Below are 21,697 nucleotides of genomic sequence, written 5' to 3'. Positions count from 1 at the left end.
GCAGAGCACAGATATCCCATTGTGTAGCTTTGGGCTTAACTTCAAACAAACAAGAAACAAATTCCATAGAAAAAATTACAAGATACGCCTGAGGTTTAAGAGTAGTGGGCAATTCTAAAGTTTTGACATTATACAATTAACACGTTTCAATGGCAGAAATGAAATATTTTTGGAAGAACGAATCATAAAGGTGAAATGAACATAACACTGTGTTAGTTATGTGGAAATAAATAAAAGATCACATCGATTTGAAAAAATATTAAAGATGTTGTGACGTTCTTTAGTTTTTCATTCAGACAATTCTAAAAAGAATATCGTCATTTCTATTCTACCAAGAGTACCTTATTACATTTTGTTAGTTTATGTTGTAATTCGTTAAAATCTTTCTTTCACGTTGTACAAGAAGTGCTATCAGTTTCTATGCGCAAAGTATTTATCCATCTACAAGATTTGCTTTCATTTACGCAAAAAGTATTGATCATTAATGATTCTATGGATCATTTTTCGTTTCCGTGATTAATTGATAAACTTTTCAGAAAGTGTTTGAATTTCTAAACAGGATTTTTTATTTCATTTTTAGTACTATGGTTAATAAAAAACATTCTGAAAAAAAAAGTATGATGTAGGGATGGCAATACTAAAAAGTACAGAAACAAGGTAGGGATGAATATACAAAACCAGGCAAAAATCCCTACATAAGTAGCCAAATCTTTTCAAACTTTTATCTACAACTGAATGTGGAATTCCTTTCATTTGCATGAATTCAGGTTTGAATAAAAGCATTTAAACTTAATAATGCTATATAGTCTTACAATGGCTAATTCCCATAAGCTTGTAACATTGGCTCAGTGGCTACTTATGTAGGGATTTTTGTATGGTTTTGTGTATTCATCCCTACCTTGTTTCTCTACTTTTTGCCATTGCCATCCATACATCATTCTTATTTTTTCTATTTTTTTTTATTGCTTGTTCCCCTCTTCTTTTTTTTTTTTTTTAAGAATGGCAGTTACTATGAAGGCAGCAGTTTTAGCTTGGCGTGATAAGTTGTCTTGATGGACATCATGTGTTGAAGTTAATGAAACGCCATACTTCCTAAGTTAAAACGCACCATTTTGGTGTGTAAGTCATCACAACAACTTCAAGCATTGCTGAGCTAGCCCTTCTGACGCCAGAATCAGAATAATCAGCAGAACATTTGGCTGTTACGTTACTCGCTGGTTCTCTACTTTAGCGATGTTTTTTTTTACGAAACTCAAGATTTTAGTAGCTTTTCAAAACCTCGAAAACCTAAGTTAGGTGTTTATAAAAGTCTCTTAGATTCTTATAAGAGAGATTTGAGACTATGGTGCAATACATGATATGCGACGGCCATTTTTTTTCTGGCCCATCCCTACATATTAAGCACTACCGTGCTTAGTGATAATTGTTTGAATTAAACAGACTAGACAAACAGCAGTCTGTTGCACACCTTTACGCAGTAAACGTTTGAAACATATATCATATCAGTTTACATGGAAAGATATCCGTTGATCTTAACACGTATGTTTATAAAGACTGTTTGCTGTGATGCAGGTTCCAAGTTCTTGTTAAGGTATTCCGATGGCGGAACTAAAGTATAAAGATATATTTTGCTGTACGCTGGCCGTATATAACGATTCTGAGAAACACTAATGGTTGTCTAATTAACCTCAAAGCTTATTGAAGAACAGACACCACTATGCTTAAACTAATTTTATAAGTGAACGGTAAGCAAAACTTAAATAAATAATCCCTGGTGTTTAAGAAACCCAGAATAAAGACTCTTTGAATAACTTCTTTTAGAATGAAAATTACGAAGATTCATTTATTAACTTCTACCAGAAAATACCATGAGTTAGCTCGACCCCTTTCTTTCTTCAATATTTTGTTTTCAGTTAACGTTTTTATTTTATAATATTTTAAATGTTTAAAAATTTTATTTTATTTTATTTTAAAAATCCAAAATAACTTTCGTTATGTAACCATTCTTTCAAAAAACAAAACGAACTTCAATTAAAAAATAAGTTTAAGTTATTTAAACCGTTGGATTGAACTGAGAAACGTCCTTCTAGCCAACTTCTCGTTATTCAGATTAAGCAGATCAGATTTTTGATAACCATACTGAGGAATTACAAGAATTGCGTTCTGATGATGTCATCTTTGTACAATTTGAAGAAGTCATAGTTTAATGATGTGGTGTTATGTACGAAACATAGCCATTTAATTTATTGTTTTTATATCAAGGGAAAAACCGTAATAACAAGTAGCAAGCTGTCTTGATGTCACTTGAAAGGGAGACATATCTTCATTAGCGCAAATAATCTAGTTTTTGTAATGCTTCAATCACCAACAAAAAAGTTTACTGAACTAAAAACGACAATTTTTAGCGCTCTGTGAAACGGTCGTATATCATGTTTTGGTCTAGTTAGCTCTCTTGCACAACTGTAGCCTTTGGTACGTTCAATCTAGAACAGCGTTGAAAATCTAAATATGTATTTTTCAATCAGGTCAAAAAATTACAAAATTACTCTGATTCTGGCGTCAGAAGGGCTAGCTCAGCAATGCTTGAAATTGCTGCGATGATTTACACACCAAGATGTTGCTTTTAACTTAGGAAGTGCAGAAGCAGTATAGCGTTTCATTAACTTCAACACATGATGTCCATCAAGACAACTTATCACGCCAAGCTAAAACTGCTGCCTTCATAGTGACTGCCATTCTTTAAAAAAAAAAAAAAAAAAAAAGAAAGCGGGGAACAAGCAATAAAAAAAAATTGAAAAAATAAGAATGATGTATGGATGGCAATGGCAAAAAGTAGAGAAACAAGGTAGGGATGAATACACAAAACCATACGAAAATTCATACATAAGTAACCGCTGAGTCAATGTTACAAGCTTATGGGAATTAGCCATTGTAGTTCTCGTTATTTTACCATTTCTAGTTCTCGTTTCCTAAGCGTGGGAAGACACGTGGTTTAGTACCAATTTTAAAACTTGATAGCTCAGAACAGGGATTCTCAAACGCTTTTGCAGATCATTTGATTGTTTTATCACAGTGGGATCTATACTCTAATTATACAACTTTTGCCGGATCACCTGAAGAGAGCACTCAGACCACATATTGAGAACTATTGGCTCAGAGAATTTAATTTAAATCGTTAGAATTTATCAGGTGGGACAACTCATAATTTAAGCTGATAATTTGTACTTTCTCATTCACATTGTTCCTGTATTAATTTTTATATTGTTCTCCCAAAATTAACTGTTAGACCAAGCTTCATTACTTTTTTTTTCTTTCCTGCTAGTACATTTCTGAATGGTTTCAAAATCCTCATTTAGCAACAGTTTATTTTTTTCTCTCTCCAAAACTGTCTTTAAATACGACCAACGTGAAAAGGCTCATCTAACGACTTTGGTTATTTGACACTGTTGTAAAATAACCTTATGTTGTATTAGTTTAACTTCTCTGTGTGTATATCAATAACCAGTTGGACTACTTCAATCTTAACTAACTCGTTTAACGTGTATTTCGTTGAACACAAAGGCATTTATTTACTACGTGAAATAATTTAACGTGAAGGCTACATTTGACTATCACTCTCTACGATCTTTAACTTGACCTGCCTTCTCTCTTTGAGGCCAAAATTATATAACAACATTACAGCAAGTAAATAAGATATTTTTTGTCAGCATCATATTGGTTTTAGTAGCACAGTATATATCTCTAAAAATGTTTCATTTCCTTATTTTGTTTACGATTATTTTTTATATATATCTTGATACCTGCAGGTAATAATAATAATACTGGCGAGTCAAAAAACGTGATTTTTTGTGAGATGTTAATACGTGCGTTGATTTCGCGATCACCAAACGTGTACATAACAACACATCTTTTTAGGTTAGGAACACACATTACAATCCATTTTTTTCAAAAAAGTTTAAAATCTTTTTATCACAATATTTTTATATCCCACATCTACTCATAGTAAATTTTATAGAATCTGCTTAAATGTTTTTCTAACAAGTTTAGTCTTATTTTGTTTTTGATATAGAGCTGCACGATATGAATTCAGAAAGTTTTGAATTTAACCTTTAATATATTTCAGGATAATTTTATTGGTCAAGCAAGACGCATTTAGAATAAGATTAAATATTTCATTTATTCTTTCCGTGATTCGCTTTTTAAGAAAGCTGCATTGTTTGGAAATCTTTGGAATCTTCCGGTACATTTACTTTTTCTTCTTACAATATTTAATTATTCCTGCATACTTATCATTTAGTTATTTTCTTTTTCAATATTTAGTTATTCTAGCATATACATTTTTTGTTTTCTTTTTCTTATCTATTTGTTTATCGGTGGGACAACAGTAAGTGTACAGACTTACATCGCTAAAACCCGGTGCTTGATTCCTTGTGATAGACGGAGTGTAAGATAGCCCATTGTGTAATTTTGCTCTCAAACAAATTAAACGTTTACCTATCGGCTGATTTTGGAATTAAAATAAGGTGTTTCTTCATAATGTCATAAGAGCAATATAAGTACATGTAAGTATACCAAAAATGTATTTTGATGTCCATGTTTCAGGCCGAATTTATTGTTAAATCCATCGTTTATCAGGTTTTTCTTACTTTTTGTAAGAACCTGTAAACTGAAGATTTTTTTCAAGTTGATTATGCAGTTTGTAGATATATGGTTTGATAATGGTGATAAAACTGTCTCGCTGAGTTATTAACTTATTGTATTTTCTATATGTTACCTCACTTGTAAATGTTTATAATGCGAAACCGTTATATGCTACCAGAATTCAAACAATTACTCCTAGTGATTTTGATTAAATACCATTGAAATCTATTCGAATTTTTATAATATTATTGACGCAGTAATATTTATCCGCGTATTTAGACTAGATGTACTTCCGCAGGGTCCATAAAAGTGTTCTGTTTCAAGATTAAATTAAATCAAAATTAAGAGTAACAAATATTTTTATTTCTTGATTTTGAAGTTCATATGTCATGCTGTGATGTACCTATAGAGTGCATAATTCTTCTGACGTCACGACAGTACAAATTGCAACGTTAAACGTCCTTTTTATGACATCATTTTAATGTCTGCTAACTGACAGACAACACACTACTGTGTAATGGTGCGAGTGGTTAAAACAGGTGACCCCCCCTTCGGCAGCCTTGGGCCCCTTTTCGGGGAACTGAAATTAACAGGAGTTGCATTACATCTCTCAGAAGAAAACATCATTGAAGGAAGAGAGAGACTATGACTTCAGAGATAGTGTTGCAAATTCAGACTACATTTAATACTAATTGAAGTAAAAACACTTACTGAATAAAAGGAAGTATAATTGTGTTTCGGGAAAAAGGGAAACCATTTTGCAGAATTTTAAGAAAATGAATGCAACACAATAATTATGGCTTCGACTTAGAATTTTGATACTGCGAGTTTTATAAAGTATATTGCCTTTTTAATTTGAAACTCAAAGAGTCGAATCTATTACAAGCTGTATTTGTTCCAATTTGTCAATGTATTTAGGGTTACCAGCTAACCAAGAGACTCAACGGGTCATCAGATGGAAGTTTGACCAATTGGATACAAACAAAGACAACGTGCTTGGAAAGAGGGAAGTCCGAGATCTTCGTCGGATGGCTAAGAAAATTATTGAGCCACGACAGTGTGCCAAAACATTTGTCAGGCATTGCGATTTTGATCACGATAAAAATATTTCTCAAGTAGAATGGTCAAAATGTCTTGTGACAGATATAAGTAGTAAGTCTTCCAATAGCATTTTTTCTTCAATTCTTTCTTCATAAATTAAATTAGCATAACTAATTTATAAAATACTTCAAGGTTATAAGTTTCAAAAGAAGTTTAACCTCTTGCAACAGTTTCAAGACAAGAAATGTTGACTTTAAATAATCACTTACAGTTTTTTGAAAACTTATGTTTATGATCATAATACATGGGCAAGATCAAAATTATTGACAAGGATTATGCAGGTTGTTTGTGAAATGTTATGGTTTATTTCAGAATATAGTCAAATGCATATATTTAATCTGTTTTTGCCCAATGTTTAACACTATTAAACCTCTCAGTGTCGTAAATATTTAGTGGATATATTTCTATTATACTTTTAAGTTTTTTTGTTTTTAATATGATTAAAACCACACAAAATTATCTTTAATATTTAAAATAGGGAAGCATAAAAAACTCCACTTCTTGTACGTTTCCATTTTTGGATTTTTACCTATTTTTACATTATGGATAAATTTTAAGTTGTTGAAATTCTAGTTTTACAATTTTAAAGTTAGAATGTCATTTTTGCACACGACGCAAGCTCAATTGTATCTAATTTACAGGTAGGGGTAATTTACAAACTTTACACAAAACTTCAAATTTTAGGCGCAACTCTTTGTCGTACCTATATATATTTATATATATATATTTGCAATTTGATATCAAATACTGAACTTTTTTGCATTCATATAATTAGTTAAAAGAACCGTTTCAGTGATCGTTCAGTGTCGAAACTATTATTATTCATGAACAGGGAGAGAACGATATGTAGGTCAAACAATGTTGTTGTTTTTGGATTTTTTAGATATTAATTAATTATACGCTCATGCTACCATGTTTCTACATGTGGTTTAACTTCTTTTCAAATACTATACTTTTTATTGTGTCTTTTACTGTAACTTAAAAAAAATGAATATTTTATAATATTTTAAAATCAATTAACAAAGATTGATCAACCAATTAAGACTTTGAGTTTTAAACATACATGTAAAGTCAATGTGCTTGCTATACTTTATGTGAATGCTTTGTAACAATAAAAAAACCCGTTGAAGCAGTTTCTCGGCAAATATAACCGTTAAAATCATAAATAATATTCAACGTTAAACTCGTACACAATTAAAAACATTCTATTTAGGCCTATCTATGGCCTTCAAAAAGTTGACGACTTTACATGTTTCGACGTTACAACGTCCCAGACCAACCTGTAACAACGCTGTTATCCACCAAAGTGAAGGCTATTATTACAAAACATAACATTCTGAATAAAAAAAAATCATTGTGATTAAGCTGATCACGTCTCTTGATATTCTCAATAAGATAATAAACAAGGATTTGAAATTGACACAAGTTCACAAAATTCTAGCCATATCTCGAAATCAACATTTCATTTCATAGAAAGCTGATCACGTCTCTTGATATTCTCAATAAGATAATAAACAAGGATTTGAAATTGACACAAGTTCACAAAATTCTAGCCATATCTCGAAATCAACATTTCATTTCATAGAAAGATAGATCAAGAACAGGCTCTATAAATTTTGAAGACTGGAGATCAGTAGACTTAAATTGTTAATATTAACTTTCAATTGCAGGAATACTTCAGTTACAGTTTAAAAGTCTTCTGGTGGTTCATCAGTAACGTTGAGGGTTTCTAATGCTAAATATCGGGTTTCGATACACGCAGTAGACAGAGCATAGATAGCCAATTGTGTAGGTTTGCGCTTAACAACCAACAAAAAACAATCTAAAAAAGTGTTGACATCGGTAAAGTTTTATAACATTCTCAATAAAAGTGTCAGGGCGGCGGGTCTCTGGAAAGTTTAGCAAGACATGTGGGCAGAAATTGTCTTCTCCATCCATAGCAGAAGTATGTTACGACAAAAGTGTCAGGGCGGCGGGTCTCTGGAAAGTTTAGTAAGACATGTGGTCAGAAATTGTCTTCTCCATCCATAGCAGAAGTATGTTACGATAAAAGTTGCGGAATCATAAACAACACGGGACTCGTAACTTTTGTATCTCAATTTTTGTCTTAGAGCAAAACCACATTGGGCTATCTGCCATGTCCAACGCGGGGAATCGAACCCCAAATTTTAGCGTTTTTAGTTTGTAGACTTATCGCTATTCCACCAGGGGGCGGACTTGTAAAGTGAGATCAACCCTCAATTTCTGCAACTCAGAATTAACCATTTTTAATTTCTAGCTGCCTTAAAAATAAGCGACGTTTTCTAGTGTGATATAATGAACGATATAGATATTTGAATTTAAGAAACAATTTTCTTTAATTCCATAATTCATGTTTCACTGTTATATTTTAAATACAGAAAAGAAGAAAATATTTTGGTTTGGGTATTAGTTACATTGTTAAGCTTACTTACTGATTATCTCACGCTTAAAGCTTTTATATTTTATAACTTCTAGCCAAGATCCTTAACAGTAGTTTTTACTATGAAGTGTTTATACGTAAGCTTTATTGTTTGTATGTAATAATAATAACTCGAAGCTAGCTTTTGGTTATTCTGTGTGGTAGGTTTCCCCAAATAAAACTGTTTGTGTATTTGTTTAAATCCATTCAAACAACCATTTTCAAAGTTGTCTTAGAAAATAAAAACGATATTATTTTCATAACGTATTAAAAATTTTCACTCCGTATTCTGTAATGCTAAGAAAGGCAAAAACAATTTCCTCTCTGCCAGTAAATGGCTGTGTTTACGTTTATTTAACATCTATTCTTTGGGCTCAGCTATTATGATGTGGAGATTTTTTTTCTATTTAGGTTTTTCTAGGTGATTCTTTTTTGCTTTGATTTTTCAGTGTATCAGTATAAATTAAATTAATTAGTATTCAAGTAATATTGACATATGTATAGACCACAAAAGAAAACAATTAAAAGATTGATGCTTAAATTATATATTACAATGCACAAAATTAATTTGATAATTGATGACAGCAAATAATTTCTGCTGACTCTCTTGAAATATCTCGTAAACGTGCTCTGTGTAGTGTATGATATATCTTAAAATAATGAAAATTCTTTTAAACTCTCACCCTCTGCCACGTCTCGCATTTTCTATACTCTCTCTCTCTCCTTCTTTCTCTCCTGTTCTGTCCAAATTTCCATTTCTTTTCGGTTTCCCACCTTCCACCTTCCTTCCGGCCGGGAACAATGTGCAATATCCAACTGGACTGCGGTCCGTCGGAACACCACTAACCTGTTTGACATGTAGTCTTTCTTCGCATTTTTATGTCTTTAAACTCAGAGGAGACCCCCGTGAGTGCATCGGCAGAGATGAAACCATCACCAACAGGTACGTTTTTCATTCATAAGATAGTAAGGTAGTAGAAATTAATTGAGAGGAATTCGTGTCAATTATGCCAATTTTTGTACATTAGGGTAAATTTTTAAACTAAAGATATTTATATACTTTCATAAGTTATGCATGATTTTATAGTCCGTTTTCCCACAGGAAGATATTTTGTTTCACGTATAGTAACTATCATAAACCTGACTCCATGAAAAAAAGACTAATCTTGTTATAACAACCTTCAATACTGAAAACCACTATTTGCAAAACATTGGCAGTGTCTCTCTGTAATATATGCATATATTGATTTTTCTTGACAATGAAACCGTTATTCACTTCATAACTAGTATCACAACATAACTTCACACTGATTACTGGGTATCGCTTAACGTGTATTGAGAGAACTTGATTCTTTGATACGTGTTTTCAAAATAAACATTAATAAACATTCAGACTTGTTTTATATCACAACGCATTTTTTTTCAATTGATTTCATTGTAGTGAATGACCAGTAAAGTTCCAATCCAAAGACTTTGAAAATTTCAACATGGTTAAACTGAGAATAACAAGAAACCGAATTTGAGACTTGCACTGTAAAACAAGCAAAGTTATTGATTTACATAGGAGAAAGAAAAAATCTCAATGTCATATTGATAAAAAGCTTAGTGTATCGAAAGGTGCGATTAAAGGACATCAGAATTAACGTTGCAGCAAAGTCCTGTAAATGCTAATAAAAGAAAAACACCCAGACTAGAGGTTAATGTTACTTTAAGAATTTAACATCGCATTAATTAATATCCCTAGAACTAAACGCAAGGAGCTAGAATCAATAACAGAACAGTTCGAAAGTGCTTAGAAGAAAGTGTCCTTTCTAATTGTGAAGGGTGACAATTATGGTTATCCATTGTTCTCCGTTCCTCGCTGTCAGCACAAACTTTCCTTCTTATCCATAATCCATTGTCTATGTAATTGAGCCATGTTAACTTCTGCCTGCCTCTAGCTCTACTTCCTTCGATTTTACCCACCAGAATCTCACCCTCAGATGTAATTATATGCTCAAAGTAACACATCTTCCATTCCTACATACCCCCAATAGTTGTCTTTGTATGTTCCAATGTTTCTTCATTAGCTTTTCTTTTTGTGTAGCTGATCTTCATCATTCGTCTACAACACCACATTTCAACCGTTGGTTTGTTTCAGCAGACAGGGTCTGCGTTTCTACTCCGTAGAGTAGGACTGATTATACGTATCGTTTTTGAAGTCTCTTCCTCAATTCTATACTATTATCTCTATTGGGCAACTTATCAACAAGCTTGTCAAGCAACTGTTGTTTGTTAAATTCACCCGTGAGTGCTGCATACCTATTATTACAGATTATATTTCTGATACTCTTGATCTCTTCTGTATCAGTAATTACAAATCATATAATTTTGGCACACATATTTATGTTACATCTGCCTTAACTACAAATCAACTGCTTAGTTTTTCGTCCATTTGAACTCCTGCTTCCTGACTCCAATATGAATTCTTCAGGATTCTGATATCTGTTTGATCTACCCCATTCTATTGCAGGACGTATATAAACATCTCGTGGTTAACCCCATCAAAAGCTATTTGAAAGTCTATGAATGACTTTTAAAGATCTCTTTGCACTTTCATGGCTCTGCACTTAACATCCTAAGGCCAAGTATGCTTTCTTGCGTGCTGCAACTCTTTTAATAGACATTTTGATATTCTAACTGCTCATTCTAAAACGTATGTTTAATCTTACTGATGGTTTTTTTATCAATACGTTTGAGATGTGATAGTTCTGTATTGGCCATACTCCATAGCCTTAGGTTTCTTGGGGATCAGCACAAAAACAGGCCTTTTAAAGTATGTTGGCATTGTCTTTCCTCTGTAAATTGCACTCAGATATTTAATCCTTAAAAGGTCCATTTCCTTTACAAATTTTTTAGAGTTTCATCTATTCTGCAAAGTTTCCCAATTTTTAAACTTCTAATGGCTTTCTTTACCTCACTTTTTAGAATTAATGGGCTAATATGAATTGAATCTACCACTTCTAGGGCTAGTTTCTCTTCTCTTGCATAGTTATACAATTTTCTTATTCACCTCTGTAGAATATTCTTTTTTATCTTAATCCACTGGTCCTCTTCTTCATCATCAGATGTAGTCGCATAAACCGGAATGATGGCTACATTACTCGGCAAACATTACTCTGTTTGAGATATGTCAAAACTCTTTCACAGTTGCTTAATTCCTCTTTCACTAGCAGACATACACTTTTGTGTGTTCATCTCCTGAATATATAAATTTACAACCTTTATTCATGAAGTCCCTGAATCAGTCCCTCCGAACTGACTTGGCCTTAGGATATCACAATTCAATCTTTTCATCTACTGGCATACGTTGCTCATACTTTCAGTTCTGTATAGAGTCTTCACGTTCCACGTTCTTATCTTCATCATTATCCTTATAATGACGTAAGATTCCTCGTTGCTGCTTTTATCGATTCTAACATCGGAATTGGAGGGTCCTATGGGAATGAGCTCTGCTTTCAGTGCCTTCAACCTTTCAGAACAGGTACATCAGGACCCCCCTCAGGTAGCACACTTCAGAACAGACTGTCTAAAGGTCCCACATTTTGTCATAAATGTCTTTACTATTTTATTCGAACTTCCTATAGCTAACAAGAGTTAAATGGTCCGGTAGGACTACGAGACCCTTTCTATACTCGATGGGATGTTATCTCTAATGGTTAGACAAGTGTCAGGAGTTAATTGTTGGGATAGTTTTAAGCAATTAGTGCAATTCCAAAGAACTCTCCGACAAAACCCACATACCAGAAACTCCATTTTTGAACTCCCCGTTGTCTTTTGAACGTGAGACTGAAGAGGACGCACGAATGTGTGGAAACCAGTTTCTCTAATATCAGACTTCTGACAGTTTGTTCCGTTTACTGTAGTTTTTCACTTATTGTATACACGATATTGTGTTCTTGTATTATTATTACTAAGAATATGCCGATTGTTGTAGTCTAACAACAACGACAAATAAACAAGCAAAATGTTAGCATCCACGGTTGATCAATGTCGTCACAGCTATTAAACATGAGTTTGATATCTCTGACTCAGACTTTTGGCGGATACTGTATAAAATGTTCGGATTCAAATGGTATTCAACTACTATTACTGGGTCAGTGGCAACGAGAGATACTCATATCTTGTTACTTATATTTTCACATCAAAATTCCACTTTTCGTTCATGCCAATGCATCTTACTTCTTGTCCGAATCTGCAATCCTTTTACTGTTTGTAATACGGAGATTGTAGCGTGAAGTTATAAAAATAAAATAGAAGTAAATGCTTAGAAAGTTCAAACTTATTACACTGTACTTAAGAAGAAATTATGAAGGAACTCGAAATCTTTATTTTCTGATGTGTTAATTAAACGAATCTGATTTAGATGGAAAAGCTTCCAATATTTAGAAAATCAGAGAATGAATATTCTGTGCTTGTGCAAAATATGCCATAAATTTATTGTTTAATTAAACATAAAGAACTCTACCGGTGTTACAAGCATAAATGATGATTGTAATTACTGTTTTCAGAAAAAAAAGAAAAAGCTCAAAATGTGCGAAACGAATGATTAGTATTAAAATATTTCTTGATAATAAGTTATTCTAAATCAATGTTTTTAGTTGTTCAATGCAAACCTGTGTAAGAAATATGAAAAGAAATGTATAAAATGATTTTAATTGTTTTACAGCGCACCTGTGGCTCACTGAATATATTAACATATACTGCTCTATGTTTCGTTTTTCTAATTTTTGATTTGCGTAACCATTTTGATATTTTAATTTTCTTACTCAATATTAATCTTTCAGATAGTAATATCTTTTTATTTTCTATCTGTGGAGATCGCTCATTTTGATTTATCATCATTTTGGTTATCTTTCCAAGCGTTCTTCTAGCGTTTCTCAAGAACGTATTGTGTTTTAGGTATACTGACATCCTTCTAGCGTTTCTCAAGAACGTATTGTGTTTTAGGTATACTGACATCTTCTAGCGTTTCTCAAGAACGTATTGCGTTTTAGGTATACTGATATCTTCTTCTAGCGTTTCTCAAGAACGTATTGTGTTTTAGGTATACTGATATCTTCTTCTAGCGTTTCTCAAGAACGTATTGTGTTTTAGATATACTGACATCTTCTTCTGGCGCTTCTCAAGAACGTATTGTGTTTTAGGTATACTGATATCTTCTTCTAGCGTTTCTCAAGAACGTATTGTGTTTTAGGTAACTTACAAATATGGACATATTTTCTTCTGAAATCTTTAGTTGCTCTTTAATGTAAGCAATTATTTTTCCAGTTGGAATTTCCAGTATTAGTTGTAATATCAATACATGCAATGCTTCACAAATAGCACAATTAATAATCTATTGATTAAGATATCAAACATTCAAATGAAAAAAAAAAAAGACTGCAACAACAAAATATATAATTCAACGATAATTTAGGGTATTTAACCAGTAAATCAAATGCAAGTATTACGACATTCAAGGTTTGAGGCTTTTAAAGTGCCCCCTGTGGTCAGCGGTAAGTCCGAGCCTTATAACACTATGAATTTGGTTTCGATACTTGAGGTGAGCACAACACAAATAGTCAATCGTAGAACTTTGTGTTTAATAACAAACAAACGAAGCTTTTAAAGGAAATTTGAAAAAATACTTAATGGTTGGATAACCTCGTGGATTGTTTGGTTCGAATTATTTAATCAGTTGTCATGGTGAAATGAAATGTCTGTTACTGTAACTGATGGAATAATATCACTGGACTTGTGAAACTCTTCATTTTAGTTTTAAACAGAAGCACATGAAAATCTCGTTTTTTTCGTATTCCAGCAGAAGAAATGCAGTAATAAATTACACACATTAACTAATATAAGTGTTGTGTAGAAAACAAGGCCTAGGCCTAATGGTAAGTGAGAAGAACTTATGGTATTCATTCAAGACAAAGTTTCGCACTTATAGTTTTATTACAGGTAATTTAAGATCGGTTTACGCACAAGATCAGCGTAAAAACGGTAATATTATTCATGGTTATCCCAATCATGACAGGGATTCTTCATAAAAGATGTTTATACCGAATTAGTTGCCTTATACGTACACATGCTGTGATAAACGGTTTGGCATTAAAGACGGTAAAAAAATCAATACTAAAAGTAATTTGTATTTATTTTCTAAAAAAAATAAGAGTCTGTGAAATATCATGTTGTAGGCTTGTATATGTATATGTTTTGTATAAATTTTAGTGTGGTTAGACCTCTATAACAAGCCATCCTGTGCGCCATCTATCGCTAATTTGTAGCTGAATCAACAGCTTTTGGAACTCTCATTAGATTTTAATTAAAACAGATATTCTGACTGATAACATCAGCAGTAGTCATACTGTAAACCTAGAAACAGAGAGTTCTGCATCCTGCCAAGATTGTTTTGAATTCAAATCATCTCAAGAATTTATTGAACTTCAAATACAGACTTGTAACACTCAACATTGATGAAACACGCGATATATTTTAGATAGTTTGATACATTTCTACTATTGATCATTAAGTTTCACTTTTTTGCGCACTAAGTGAAACGTTATTTGTTTTTAATGTGCCGCTTAATAGAAGTAAAGCTAATGCGAGACATTAGTAAGAATGTAGACTTCTTTGCTTATTGAAACGATCCCCTAATTTGTTTTAGAAAATAAACATCCTTTAGATATTCAAAGACTTTCATGATGTGTTTATGCGATAGGTGGTGTATTTAATTTTGTTTCTTTTGTATATCAATGAAAATGCTTTGAAAAACTTGATTACAAAATGTTGACAAAGAAAAACAATCACGCAAAATCTGCTCAAGTCTTGTATACATCTTTTCAAAACAAATACATTAGTTTATTAGGTTATATGGCTCTCGATTGATCATTTAAAATATCTAATATTTTGAGCTTGAAACAAATGTTAGTGTTCATTGTAGATTTTGGTTGTTTTCTTTTACTGCTAAAGAAGTTTTTCGTCAACTTCATTTTTCTACCCTTTGTGCCTCAATAAAAATGCACGTGTAGCCTAAATTTTCGTAACATTATAAGTTTTTCATGCTACAGTTCGAGTAACTTAATTACAAGAAATGCAGATCCTAATTGGGACCGGTGTTTGTGTGTGTTAAGAGTTTAATATTATTACAACCCACGAAGTTACGCGTTGCCAGGACTTAATGAATTTTATACATATCGTGTAATAAAAATGTCAGGTCTCCAGACTGGCGTCACTATCTAACGGAATTTTGGTCAAACACAGGTCACGTGATTACTATCATGAAATTACTATCATGTAATTTATGACACGTACTTGTGTTACTACTTCTATCTTTAATGAATGTGGATCCACTTTAAATTTTATTTCATTACCTTGAGATTGAATTTTTACAAGTAATAAACTAGTCTGATTTAATTACCAATGTTTACTCGCCTTCACAGCATACTAAACATCATGTATATGTAAAGTTCGTGTAAAAAATAACATTAGATTCATGGCTGTAAAAGAACAGATTAAATTATATATGTTAACATTGTGTAATTTGATACAAATTTGAGTGTTTTTTTTTGTTCTCCCTATAATGAATCATTCAATGGACCCATTTAAAATTTTCCAAAAATGTTAACAAAAACCCATAAAGGATTAACTACAAAAAAAGTGTTTGATCTTCATGAGATGTTTATTTTCTACAAGAATGTCGTAGAAATAGATGAAAATTCTTCGTGTTCTTTTAGTTTATTGGAAATCCTTAAGGAAACATAAATAGGCTTTAAAGTCAAGCATTAGTTGGCTGACCTTCACTGTGCTGTAAATTACCTTTAAGCTAATATCCGGAAGAAAGAAAAAAACAAATATTTTTTACAACAGGATGTTTATATCTTCAGGTTTTAGTAGAAATAAAAACATTAAATCTTTGTTGGTGTTGGAGTTATATGTTATGTTATGTGAAGTGAGTGAAGTTTTCACGAAACATTTCATCCCCGGTAGACATTTTACCCGTCAATATCATAAAAGCAGTGTGTGTGCTGCTAGGCTTTCGTATTTAAACGTCTTATTTCTACTCTGTTGCTACGCGTAAAGTTGTCCTACTGTATTATGTTGCCAAGTTATTGTATTTTTACAGCTTACTTTTTTTATGTTGTGCGTATGTGTGTACTTACAGATGATCTACTTTTATGCTACTCTGTGTTACTATATATTCTGTTATAAGATAATGTCGTGTTGTGTGTGCTCGTGCTGGCTTAGAGATGAGCTTTCATGCTGCTCTGTATTACTATATGGTCTGTTATAAAATAATATAGGTTATTTTCTTTTTCTAATCTCGAGTGTATATTTTGAACATTTCTCAGAGTTGGTCGTAGTAAGGGATTGAATGTTATATATTGTTTCTAAGTGGCTGTGATACCGGATAGGATTAGATATTGTCATTTGCTTCTCTTAGTGTTTACAACTTTAGGGTTATTCAATGTCAACTATTCCTCAGATGTCCTCATTCTGAATATATATATATATATATATATACATACGTTCTTTGTTGCCAAATGCTTCGACTCAAAGAAATTATTCTGTAAAACTCTTGATTTTCCTAAAAGGTTTAACGTTAACTACTTTAAACGTTGCCTACCGGATTAAGGATATCTTGGTCGTAATGTCTGTTGTTTCTCGAATGTCCTTGTAATGATGACAATAAATGTTATTACCGTTTATCGGATGTCTTCGAGATAAGGAGATTAGGTGTTTCCAGTTGTTTCTCAGATGTCCTGGTGGTAATGGATTTGGTATTGGCTGTTATTTCTCGAATATCCTAGTGGTAAATTGTTCTTCGGATAATCTAGCAATGAGGAAATTAGGTGTTTCCAGTTGTTCCTCGGATGTTCTGGTGGTAAGAGGATTAAGTGTATTAAATATTGACCTAGTAGTGAGGAATTCAACTGTGTCCTGATGTAGGGGGAGGTGTTATTATTTAATGTTTCTTGATGGCAAAAAAAAAAAACAACCAAAAAAAACAACATATTATCTATTGCTTTTCAGGTTTTTATTTTTTGTGATCTGAGAATTAAGTTAAATAGAACTACTTGTTTCTTGGAGGTGTTATTCTTTTTCATTGCATATGCACCCTAATGTTAGTCTTAGCAATGATTTTCGGATTGTATAGAACACAGTTTAAATGATAATTCGTGAATTATATGATTGATGTTCACTGTATATTAAAACTTTATGGGATACTGTTTGGCCAGCAGCCTGTAGACTAGTATAGTACGCGTTGACAATATTAGAGTTGCTTCACGCAAGTTATTTTAAAAATTATGATTTTTCTTACTTTACTTCTTCGTTCTGAGAACACTGCTAAATATTTCGAAAGTTGTTCTTCAAATACGTATTTAATCGTCACCTTCTGTTCTATTCTGAACTGTTCAACTTACACATTGGATTATGTATATGCCCGAAATATATAAACCACCAGGTGAACAACTCAGCTTGTGACGTTTATAATTTATCAGCTGTTTCTTTGTTTTATTGAATTTCGCGCAGAGCTACCTAAGGGTTATCTGCGCTAACCGTCCCTGATTTTGAAGTGACAGACTAGAGGGAAGACACCTAGTAAATACCGCCCACCGCCAACTGTTCAGCTGCTTTTTACCAACGAATAGCGGGATTGATCATCACATATAACGCCCCCACAGCTGGAAGGGCGAACATGATCAGAACGCAGATTGAGAGTCGAGCTTTCTAATCACCAGGCCATGCTAGGCCTCAACTGTTTTTTATTTACCTGATAGGTCTAAGTGTGGTCTTGCGGCTAGTGTATACAATTCGCTTCTTGTTTTGCTGTAAAAATGAGCCCTATACTTTTGGGCCGCGGGTGCGCTATAAAAGTAACTGTAAAATCCCAATATACGGTCGGAAAAGTAGTCCAAGAGTATGCGGTGAGTACTATTGACTAGCTTCTTTCACCTAATCTGTCAGTTCAAAATTAGACTTTGCTAGGTGTGAATAATTTTGTGTAGCTTTACGCGAAAATTCTAAGCCGTTCACCAGTTTATCTGACAAAAATATACATTTAAGCCTTGAATGACATCAGTTGTATTACCTGCAATTTCTTAAGGAAAACATGTAAAATATAATCACTGAATTTCTTTATTGTCCTTAGCTACTTTCATTCTCTTCTGGTCAGTTTCAAGTTAGTTGTAATAATATTAGATAGATTTCGTAGCTAACTGTTGTGGCAGGAGAAGTGGAATTGACACGAGAAGAAGGTAAGATATAACGAACCGCACACTTGTATACAGACATGTATCTTATATGTATGGTATTTTTAAACATAAATAATTGGCAAATATGGCAATAAATGACAAACATAATTTTCTATGCTGCTAAATTTTTATTTGGTTCCCAAATGACTAAAACTCTGAAATCAGTAAAATATGTCACTTTTTATTGGCATACCTTGTGTTTTCTCTTTGTTATAAAATAACGTACTACAAGATAAAATGTTTCAAGCTATATTTGGTTTTCTTCTTAATACAAAATGAAGAAATACACGATAAAATGTTTCAAAGCAAACTTGGTTTTATCTTTGATACAAAATGAAGTGATATCAATTAAAGTGTTTCAAGATATACTTGGATTTCTCTTGGTTTCAAAATGAAGAACTACAAGATACAATGTTTCAAGACATACTTTGGTTTTCTCTTTTATAGAAAAGTAAGGATCCAAAATGATTATTTTCAGCAGGATTTATCTTTTATAAGCACGACTACTACTTAAACCATGGTTTATTATATACAGCATTCCAATCATTAGTATTATCAAAATAAATCAATTTTAATGATAAAGAGAGAGAATTTTAAATCATTGATATGTTTCCCGCCCTCAGACCATACTGGTAAACCATGGGGACGACCTCTTCTCCAACCTCAGCCAACGCCGAGAAAAACTACCTTTCTTCGAGAAAGTGACGAAGACGGTGAGTAGAGAAGACGCTCAAAAAATATTCAGCATTTTCCACGAAAGTTATGTTTAAAAGAAATACCTTACAACAAGGTTTCGTTTTATATAATTTCTTATCCAATCTTCTATTTAAACCTTTTAGAACCTATTTTTCTCCATCTTCTTAAGATTAATGTTGATTAAACGACGTTTCTGATATTAGCAGCCTAGTTTTGTTTTACATAGTCGGCGCGTGAATTGTTTTTTGTTTGGATAGACTGTTCTGTTACATATGCTGTATAGTATTTTTGGAGTTGGTGAGAATAATCCTCTGTAAGGACATTTCATATGGGGAGGCTATTTGTTTGTTCATGACAGGCATTTAACGGGGTTGCCACTCGGGCAACCAGAGAATTATCACCTGTTTTCGCCCATTTGGGAAGACTAAGCCTACCAAAGCTTCTCATACGCACTGCCCCTGTTCTTATGCTTTAAAACGAACATTTCATGTAATTAATGTTTAACATCTGTAATTATAGATGAATGCGAGTTAGAAATCTCATATGCCGGAAAGATGATGTATCTCACTCTTAACTAATCGTCTACTTTGGAGTTTAACATTTGCAAAGAGCTGAGTTGTTAAAATCGCTGTAATCACCAGTATATGTATGTGATAGTTTTTGAAAAGTGAACTCAGAATGAGCGGGCTTTTGATGGCAATATAAGTGTCGGTTCAAACACATCATTTATTTTAAACACGTCTCTTCAGTCGACATGAGGCAATAGAAAATGATGTTCCATATAAAATTTTATTGAATTAAATACCTTCTAATTATCTTATTTTCCTTTTATTATTTAGTTGTTTAAAAATGATGTAATCCAGCTATTACATAGAACATGTTTAATTTTATGCTTAAGACCCACGACACTTTTGTGCTTTAATGTCGGGTTTTTTACTGAGGTTACTCTACTATAAGCCGGGGTCGTGGTGTAGTAGTTAGTGTGTGGGGCTGTGAGTCTGAGGTGTCAATAGTTCATGTCCAGTACCTCAGAAAAAAGAAGAAGAAAGGAATCGCTTCGCACTTTGAGCCGTGTATGTGTGTATGTTATAAGAGTGACGGTTAAATTTAAATATTCCATTATAATAGACCAAGAGTTGGCAATGTATACTGTTGAATGGCTGCATTCTCCATTCTCTCACGTCTATCAGTTGAAAATTAGGGTCGACTAACGTAGATAGCTTTTATGTAGTTTTCGCTCAAATATCTGAAATATATATGTATTTTGCTTCTACATAGTTATTGACGAGAAGAGGTTTGGCGTGATTGGCGTGCTGGATTATGAACCCGACGATCCATTGTTCGCGTCCTGCTACTTCAAAATTGCGCTATGCACCTTGGGGTCGTGGGCGCGTTATAAAGAATGACGGTCAAATCTCAATTTTCGATTACAATAACTCAAAAGCTTGCGGCGAGTGCTGCTGGATAGTTTCCTTCCGTCTTGTCTACCAGTTCAAAATTAGGGATGTTTAGCACAGACAGCACCTATAGCATTGCGCGAATTTCTGGAACAAGTAAACTTTTCAAACTTTTCTTTTCGTTACCAGAAATTGGTTAATAAAAACAGCACAAATATAAGACTTTTTGTTACTAGGTTTCCTATAAGATTGACAACGTTTTCGTTTAAAAAGAATGTCAATACTGAGACAAGGTTGTACATAATGTGGGGTAATAAGTTTCATAATACAGTTTAAACTATTGAAAACTGAAGAAATGATGAATTTCAAATCTAGGTAGACAGCCTCAAATTTTGTTTCACAGTCCACAGTAATGTTAATAATAAAAACACATCAACTCAATGCTGTCGTCAAAAGTACTGTAACGAAATTGTCTTGTGTTGTTTGAATATACCACAAGAAGAGGAAAACATAGTGATATAGTGAGAATGTTCTTTTATTTGTTTTAGTTTTGGAAAAGTGTAACGTAGTAAGAGAACGAGCGCTTGAAACCCAGAGAACGACACCTCATAGCGGAGTATACATTCCCGAGTGTAAAAAGAATGGACGCTACAAGGACATCCAATGTTTCAAGAATAAGGAAAACTCCGTCTGTTGGTGCGTAAGACCCACAAATGGGAAGCCAATCCATGGAACCACATCTCGAAACGGACGACCAAGATGCAGGAAAATGCGAAGAAATGCCAAAATATTTAAAGGTGAGTAAATCTATTTTTTACTGGCATAGTATAAGCATTCTGCTATGGAAAGTACCAAACATTCATTCATTTATTTATGAAGACTATTAGCAGAGATAAATCTTAACTGAGTGAAAGTTCAACATAAAACCTGTAGTGGAACAGATCAAATCATCTCCTTCATCTGACACTGGTACAATTATGATATGATAACTTATTAAAATATTGACGACTGTATGCTTTTGAGGATGTGGGAACTCCTGTATCGTTATGTCCTGAATCTTGAATGGTAGTTTTGTTAGTTTCTTCAATCAAATTTCGACCATTTTCTTATTTTCAAAGAAACAATAGGCGCTGTCACTGTTTTAT

At 33.0% G+C, this 21,697-nt stretch overlaps 1 protein-coding gene across 1 annotated transcript in view; it reads left to right on the top strand.

Annotated features, from left to right (window-relative positions):
* Positions 1–21,697, top strand: part of LOC106469951 (SPARC-related modular calcium-binding protein 1-like) — a gene marked incomplete at its 5' end in the record, with an annotated part of 75,452 nt that overhangs the window by 22,235 nt on the left and 31,520 nt on the right. Inside the window, 4 exons of the mRNA XM_013930472.2 lie at positions 5,560–5,793; positions 9,078–9,125; positions 19,083–19,172; positions 21,101–21,349. Coding sequence (XP_013785926.2) covers positions 5,560–5,793; positions 9,078–9,125; positions 19,083–19,172; positions 21,101–21,349 — 621 coding nt within the window. The remainder of the gene's footprint in view (positions 1–5,559; positions 5,794–9,077; positions 9,126–19,082; positions 19,173–21,100; positions 21,350–21,697) is intronic.

This window comes from Limulus polyphemus, unplaced genomic scaffold (assembly GCF_000517525.1).
Source record: "Limulus polyphemus unplaced genomic scaffold, Limulus_polyphemus-2.1.2 Scaffold3739, whole genome shotgun sequence".
NCBI lineage: Eukaryota > Metazoa > Arthropoda > Merostomata > Xiphosura > Limulidae > Limulus > Limulus polyphemus.
Note: the sequence above shows the minus strand (reverse complement) of the source record. Positions and strands in the feature narration are given on the sequence as shown.